The 7891-nt window shown below is 55.4% G+C and overlaps 1 protein-coding gene across 6 annotated transcripts in view; it reads right to left on the bottom strand.

The window, feature by feature from the left end:
- The window catches only part of HSPG2 (heparan sulfate proteoglycan 2), a 103623-nt gene that overhangs the window by 68118 nt on the left and 27614 nt on the right, over positions 1-7891 (bottom strand). For 2 of the 6 annotated variants that reach the window (XM_019668857.1, XM_019668858.1), the window contains exons 2-3: positions 3118-3253; positions 2522-2566 (exon numbers count right to left, since the gene is read on the bottom strand). In XM_019668857.1, coding sequence (XP_019524402.1) covers positions 2522-2525 — 4 coding nt within the window. In that variant the 5' untranslated portion in view covers positions 2526-2566; positions 3118-3253. Of the gene's footprint in view, positions 1-2521; positions 2567-3117; positions 3254-7891 lie in introns of those variants that run through there. The other 4 variants (XM_019668859.1, XM_019668855.1, XM_019668856.1 and 1 more) reach the window with 3 other exon arrangements.

Raw genomic sequence — 7891 nt, 5'->3', positions numbered from 1 at the left:
ACAGGCTAAGGTCAGCGGACTGTTCTAGTGTGCCGAAAACAATTGCTTGGGGCAAGGGTGTGGGCAGGCTGGCTCCCCAATGGGCAGGCACTCCCTGAACACAGGCGGGGTTCGGAGGGTACCAGACAGGCAGGGGACTTCTGGGAAGCACCCGCTTCCTGAGGCTGAGTCGGTCCAGATCCTCGTGGTGAGGATGAGGGCACACATGGAGCTCTAGGACCAAGTCCTGCAGAGGCCCCTGGGGACAAAGGACAGAGCCTGGGCCCTCCTCTCCTGGCCTGGGTGAGGATACAGAAGGAGGCAAGGATAGCTGGGAAGAAGTGTGGAGATGAACGGTTAAGCTATTAGAGAAGGGTATAGAAGGTGGAGAGGTCTGGGGTACAGGGAGAGGTACAGATACAGACATAGGATATAAGGTTTTAAACGAGTTTGTAAGTGAGGCTTGTGGGCCTTGCAAAGGTTATGTATGTAGTTAAATTTCTGGAGCTGCTAAAATCGAAGCTGTAGGAAAACAATGAGTGGCACAGTAAAGAGATGACAGTAAGAATGGTCAGAGTCCACAGAGGGCTTCCTCCACGCCAGCCCCTGTCCTAAACACTGTGTGGACCCCCTCAGTTAATTCTCACAGCGACCAGGAAGGTTTGAGACTACAAGGTCGCTATCCCTCATTTGCAATAAGGGAAATTCAAGGCACTCTGAAAACCAAGAGCGTGTTTTTTTAAAATAAGTTTATAACACGCTCATTTAGTGCCAGGTCCTGACCTGAACTGACATGAAGCCATTAATAGCTTATTCACTCCACTTTGGGTAAACAGTCATACATTTTGCTGCAGCAATATTAATGTGTTTGATCACGGGGTGTTGCCCCAGACTCTACTGAGGGTGTCATATCACAGCTGGCACGTGCTCTATGTCACTCTTCTCAAGTTGGAAAACTTCTGCATTCCACAACATGTCTGACTCCCAGGGTTTCCATTAAAAAGACTGAGCTTGTCTTGTTATTTCCATTTTGCAGATGAGGAACGGGGCTCAAAGGGGGTCCTCTGTGTAAATGGGGTTAAAGCTTATGAAGCTCAGCATGGTGCCTGTATACAGTAAGCGCCCAATAAGCATTAGAAGTAGTACCATGCAGGGGGTATAAGGTAGAGGTGAAGGGATTGAGGGGTGCTAAGGGGAGGCAGGGGAGCATGGGGTGTGGGCTCAGGCCTAGGGTCAGCCTCCAGGTGTGGAATGAGGGGAGGGGTCTGGCTCTGCTGCCCAGGCTCTGGGCTGGCGGAATGGGTGGAGCATTGGCTGGGGGTGACAAAAAAGCTTCGTTCCAAGGCTCAAGTTGTCTGCCTGCTCTGTGGCCAATGCTGGAACGACCTTGGAACAACCGGGGACTTCAGGCTTCCCCAGAGACATTCTTCACATGCCTTGGGCAGCCAGCCCACCATAGCCCAGAACTGGGGCTGAGTCCCCCCACCACCCCCGCAGCTGGGCAGGAAGGTCTGAGCACCGTGGTCTCCAGGGTGGCTGCAGCTGCCCAGGGCAAGGCTCCAGGCATCTGGGCTGGAGTGAGCTCACCCCATCGAAATCCAGATACAGTGTGGGCGTGGGGGACCAACGAGCCCCTGCCTGCCCACCTGCCTCCTGACGGCACAGACTCTGCCTTGGTGCCCCTTCCCCTACGCATGGTGGAAGAGCCAGGAGATGTGGTGACCCACAGGCCCCAATTCTCCAGGGAGGGACACGGAGCCAGACAGGTTCCCTCTCCCCCTCTGCTCTGATGCAGGCTCCCAGGTAATCTCACAAGTGCTCTCTCCACTCTGCTACAACTCAGGCCCCAGATACAGGGTCAAGGAGCCCTGCCCCACCCCCACCCCCCAGGCTGTGGGTTGCCTTGTCCATGGGCAGCAGACAGCAAAGGAGAAGGAATCTGTTGGGGCAGCACTTTGTTGTGCAAACTGCCAGGGGAGGGCGAGCCAGACACAAAGGCCAAAAGGCCTTTAATCCCCTGGCAGGCTGAGAGGGGCGCGGGCTGGAAAGGAGGTGGCCACAGCCTCCCCTGGCATGCCTGCACTGCCCGTGCCACTTGGGAGGCCTGCCAGCTCCCCACACTCAGGCTCCCAAGGCAGCAGAACCTTTGCCAGCCAGTTGGCCAGAAAGAACAATGATCCCCCAAATAAAGAGAAGGGCCTAGCTCCTCAAGTGCTCATGAGTGCAGATCTTTGCAAGGTTTAGCTCACACAAATCCACAACCTCATGAAACAGATGCTGGCACTCTGGATTTTACAGATAAGAACCCACAGATAAGAATCCAGGGCTCAGAGAAGTGAAGTCCCCTGCCCAAGGCTATGCATCTAAGGCAACAGGAATCCAGTTTAAAAGCAGGGCCGCCTCTCCTGTCCTCTGCTAGCTCCAAGGCTCTGACCCTGCCCTTTGTAAATTCGTACCAAAGCCTGGGGCCTGGAAAGGCTGGATTCCAGCCAGGGCCTAGGGGAACACGGAGGGCCCATCAGGGCCNCCCTCAACAACTTACCCATCTGGAAGTCCCCGCTCCCCACGTCCCCGCTGCCCAGGCCATCTGTAAGCGAAAGAGAGACTTATTCAGCAACAACAAACATTTGTTGAGCACCTACTGGGTCTCAGGCACTGTTCTAGGCACATAATGGGGAAGGTCATAAAAACACTACTGTTACCTCCTCCCCACACCTAGGGAGGGCTGGCCTGGATAGGTAGGTCTGCAAGCCTCCATCAGAGAGGGCATGGACCCAGGGCGGCTGGGTAGGAGGGGCCGGGCCAGGCTGGTCTCCAGGCGAGAGCAGGAGGTAGAGTAGGGATGGTAATTGTCCTCCACTGTGCATTGCCCACCACCTTCCCCGCGGTCCCGATCATCCCGTGCTATGAGGGGCCTGCCCCAGCAGAGGAATCGCCACCAGCCCAGGGTCACACAAGCTTTAAGTGGAGAATCCTGGTGTCACTGGGACCAAAGCTCAGAATACACATAGCTCTTAGCCCATTTCCTGAGGGGCCACCTTGGCCCAGCTTCCTGGGGCCTCTTTAAGGCCCAGTGAGAAGAACCCCAACTCTGCCCCTCCCCACCTCCACTCCCACCCACCGGAACCCTCTGCCCACCTCCAGAGGCTTCATCAGCCAGCAGGTCCTCATCGTCAGAAAGGTCTAAATAGCTCCAGCCAGCTTGGCCCGCCGTGACCGTTTCTGCATCCTCAGGTAGGGACAAGCCATCGTACGCCCTCAACCCGTGGGTCACCTGTGGGAGACCACACAGCCAACTGCGTCACATTCTCAAGCTCCTGCCAAGCCCAGGACCCCTCCCCTCCCTTCAAGTGGGACCCAGGGTCCCACCCCAAAGCCCTCCAGTGGTTAAGTCAGAGTTGGTTTAGCTAAGAGAGTCAGGCTGGGGCTGACTCAGTTTCCCCAAATCCCATTAACTCTGGAGGCCTCTGAGCCCAAACCTACGAATTCACCAAGTCTGAATGAATCCTCAAATAAACAGACAAGATTAAAATCACTTTGGTAAGTAATGACTCTTCTTTCTTTGGAGAAAGCAAGGGCTATCCAGGACAGAAGTTAGTGGACAGGGGGACACAGGCAGGTCAAGGGTGACCTGGGCCAGCAAAGATGGGAACATGGGCAGGTGGAAGGGTGGAGAAGGTCAGCGTGGCTGCGGGACAGCAGCAGAAACTGAGGGTGAGTCCACTGAAGATGCTGCCTCCAACAGCAGCTCTCCCCAGGCCACCTTTGCCACTTCTTTCTGCCTCAGTCTGGCCTCCAAATCTCCAGGCCACAGGGAACACATTCCAGCCATGCTGGAAAATTAGTTCTGGCACTTTCAGCCGCACTGACAGGCTCATCTGTGCAGAGCAGGGGTGGAGCCCAGCAGCGGGACTGAATGGGAGCAGAACAGGCGTGGTGTCAACTGCGCGTGACCTCGGGCTGCTGCTGAGCCTAGCACAAGCTCCACCAGGGGCTGCTGAGCCCCTGCACCTTGAAGGCTTGGGCAGAAGGGCCCCAGCAGCCAGCATACCTGCCTTTCTCAGGTATATGATGGGCAGTGAATGCCTCTTTTCCTTAGACAAGATCGAGATTTTTTCCAAAGGAGTTTTACCAGATCACTACGAGGAAAACAAACACGGTGGAGCCCCAGAGCCCCTCCCCCCACACCCCCACCCCTTCACCCCCACACAAGTGTGCACAGATTAACTATGGCCCCATAACACACATCCAGCGCCAGATGGCCTGGGAGGAGCGTCTCAGGCCCTGCCCTGGCCTCAGCCCTATCTGGGGAGCCCAGCCTGGCCAGAAGGAAATGGCTTCACTTATGAAAACCAAACCCAGCCCTCACTGGCTAGACAAGGTGGTGGCAGCAGCAGAAAGGCCCAGGGAGAAGAAAAAAACTAAAGAAACAGCCTGTTCTTTTCCCTCCTCGCGCCCAACTCGAGACAGTCCATGTCCTGGAGCCTCTGGCCTTTTCTCACTCTGGTCCCTCTGCCCGAGGGCCCTTCCTCCCTTTGTTTGTCTGGCTAACTTCACTTTGTCCTCCAAAATTCAGCTCAACATCACCCCCCTAACTGCTCAATCATAAAAAGGAACAGATTACAGATATGCACGGCAACATGGATGAACCTTGAACACATCAGGCTGAGCGAAAGAAGTCAGACACAAAAGGCTCCACACTGTCTGAAGCTCTAGGGGGAAAACGTCTAATCTATAGTGACAGAAAGGTCAGCAGTTGCCTGGGACCAGGAGTGGTGTGCGGCTGACCGGGAAGGGGCACAAGGGAGCCTTCTGGAGTGATGGTTCCCTGGGTATATACATCTCCTTCTCATTACTGACCTAGACACTTGAAATGGGTACATTTTATTATATGTAATTTATACCTCAATGAAGATGACTAAAAGGAACATTTCTGGGAGACTTTGTCCTGACTCCTTGCCCTTCCCAGGCACCTGCACCCCTAGGCTGGGCTCTGGGCCCTCTGGGCTCACACTGTAATCGCCTGTACCTCTACTGGAATAGAAGCGCCTTGAGGGCAGGCACTGTGATTAATTCATCTCTATCTTCTCAGCAACTGTGTTCAATAAATACTTAGATGGATGGATGGATGGATGGATGGATGGATGGACAAAAATGTCATCACTAATTAATTCTAGCTGCTTCTTGAAGAGGACTTGCTTTGAAGGTTCCACTCACCCCCACCAGTCTATACTCCTGGGCTGGGAGCCCCCTGGGGGCAGGGGCTGGGTGCCACTTGGCCACCTTTGTGTTTACAGGGCTACCAAACTTTGCGTAAGGCCCCCACTGCCCACTTTATCCTTTGCTATGGCCTAACACCCCTCCCCCCACAATCCGTGGGCAAACCCCCCCTCCCATCCCTTCTCCTCCCCCCACCCTCTCCCTCTGGACAAGTGCCCCTCCCTGTCCTGGATGATCGGTGGACTTCCGGGTTGTGCCATGAGGTTCACATCCAAGAGCGAGCTTTAGAAGCCCCAGGAGATGGTGAGAAATAGATTCCTGGGCCGCTTATCAGAGCCACTGAGTCAGGCTCTCCCGCCCCGGCCGGGAGGTTTAGCCAGGAGGTTTAGCATCGTGTAAGCTCAGGGGATTCTGACACTCACAAGATCAGCGCCCACCAGGGGTTCTCCCTCCTCCCCTGGCTAGGGGTACAGGGCAATGCTTCCACTGGGTGGGGAGAGGGGCCTGAGCAGGCCCTGGCTGCTCGAAGGGGAGTGTGAGGCTAGGGCTGGCGCAGGGGCACTGACACTGGGCAGAGGAGGTTAGAGGCAGGATGGCAACTCCCCACCTGGGGAGGGCTCTTCCTGTGCGTCATTGCCATACCCTCCTCTTCCCCAAGCAAGCGAGACAGAAGAGGGCTGCATGAGACACAGAGATTCCTGGCACCCCCTGGACTCCAGACCGCTGTCTGGAAAGGAGAACGCTGGTGGTGAGGAAGGTTTAGTTTCTCCCAGGAGGGAGAAGCTGAGGGATGGGGGTGGGATGGGGGGTTGGGACCGTACAGGAAACAAATAGCAAAGTGAGATTCAGCTTGGAAAAAAAAATTCTCAGAACACACATCTGCAGTGAGAGGAGAGAGAGAATCTAGAGCATGTCGGGCCTGGACAGAAGCCCCTCCACCCCAGGGGCCCCAGGGAATGGGCCCTCTACGTGCCAGTCTGCCCTGGCTTGCAGCCCCCTCCTCAGGATCCAAGGCGCCTGCAGCGGGGGCCAAACCAGCAAGAGCAGAGGCTTCACTTGTGAAAAGCTGGAGATCAAAAGGTTCTAGCAGCTGTATTTCACATCTGGGAGGCGAGAGCGAGCCAGACCGGAAAGAGGCTTCAGGAAGGGCCCAAAGGAGCCTGAGACTTGACCATAGAAGGGAACTTGGATTCAGGGAGGGTCCAGGGTCTACTTGAAGAATAAGAAGAACTAATTTATTGGGCACCAGGCACACACCTTTAAGGACTTTGATGTGTTAACCCAGATTATAGGTGTTAAATAGCCCCACTGTAAAGATGGGGAAACGGAGCAGAGTCAGGTCACCTGCTTGAAGATCTAGCAGGTGGTGGAGGTGGGATTGGAACCCTGGCGATCTGGCTCCAATGGCTAAGCTCTTACCACTGTACCATACTGCCTCTGTAACCAGGGCTGTGGAAGGACCCAGAACTCACAGAGGTCACCGGAGTGTCACTCCGGCAAAGCCTTCTCAACCACATTGCATTTCAGGATTTACAGAGCATTTCCTCAGCCTCAGAGTCATTGGATCCTGACAATGACCCCTGAGGTGGCTGAGCTGGTGTGAATGGCCCCCTTTCATAGAGGATGGAACTTGCCCAAGATCACAGGTGAGCAGTTGGCAGAGCGACAACTGACCCAGGACCTCCAGGCTTCTGCTCCCAAACCCCCTGCTCACCAGGAAAGGAGGTCGGGCTGAGCTGGGCCAGGAAGCCCAGGGCTAGCTGGTCCCATCCCCAACCCGTCCGGCTCCCAGGATGGATCATGGGATGTGTGAGTTGGCAGCAGCCTATGCGGCAGGTGCCTAACGTCCCCAGGAGAGCCGTCTGGGACTTTAAGGTCAAAGGAGAAACAGAACGCAGGTTTCCTCCCTCCCAGACTATCTTCGGCTGTGAGGGAGCCCTACTTCCTCCCAGAGGAACCCGGTCCTTGGGGCAGGCACTGGAGTCAGATGGACGGCGGGCCAGAGAGGAGGGGTCCAGAGGGCAGACCTAGGCCAGAGAGGAAAAAGCCAGGCAGAGAGGGGGATTTTCCAGACCCTGTTGGTTTCTGGTGGGGGAAGTAGGGGCAGCTGACTCACACAGGCTAAGGTCAGCGGACTGTTCTAGTGTGCCGAAAACAATTGCTTGGGGCAAGGGTGTGGGCAGGCTGGCTCCCCAATGGGCAGGCACTCCCTGAACACAGGCGGGGTTCGGAGGGTACCAGACAGGCAGGGGACTTCTGGGAAGCACCCGCTTCCTGAGGCTGAGTCGGTCCAGATCCTCGTGGTGAGGATGAGGGCACACATGGAGCTCTAGGACCAAGTCCTGCAGAGGCCCCTGGGGACAAAGGACAGAGCCTGGGCCCTCCTCTCCTGGCCTGGGTGAGGATACAGAAGGAGGCAAGGATAGCTGGGAAGAAGTGTGGACATGAAAGGTTAAGCTATTAGAGAAGGGTATAGAAGGTGGAGAGGTCTGGGGTACAGGGAGAGGTACAGATACAGACATAGGATATAAGGTTTTAAACGAGTTTGTAAGTGAGGCTTGTGGGCCTTGCAAAGGTTATGTATGTAGTTAAATTTCTGGAGCTGCTAAAATCGAAGCTGTAGGAAAACAATGAGTGGCACAGTAAAGAGATGACAGTAAGAATGGTCAGAGTCCACAGAGGGCTTCCTCCA

Source organism: Hipposideros armiger, unplaced genomic scaffold, assembly GCF_001890085.2.
Source record: "Hipposideros armiger isolate ML-2016 unplaced genomic scaffold, ASM189008v1 scaffold_540, whole genome shotgun sequence".
Taxonomy (NCBI): Eukaryota; Metazoa; Chordata; class Mammalia; order Chiroptera; family Hipposideridae; genus Hipposideros; species Hipposideros armiger.
This window is presented reverse-complemented; position numbering and strand designations above follow the sequence as displayed.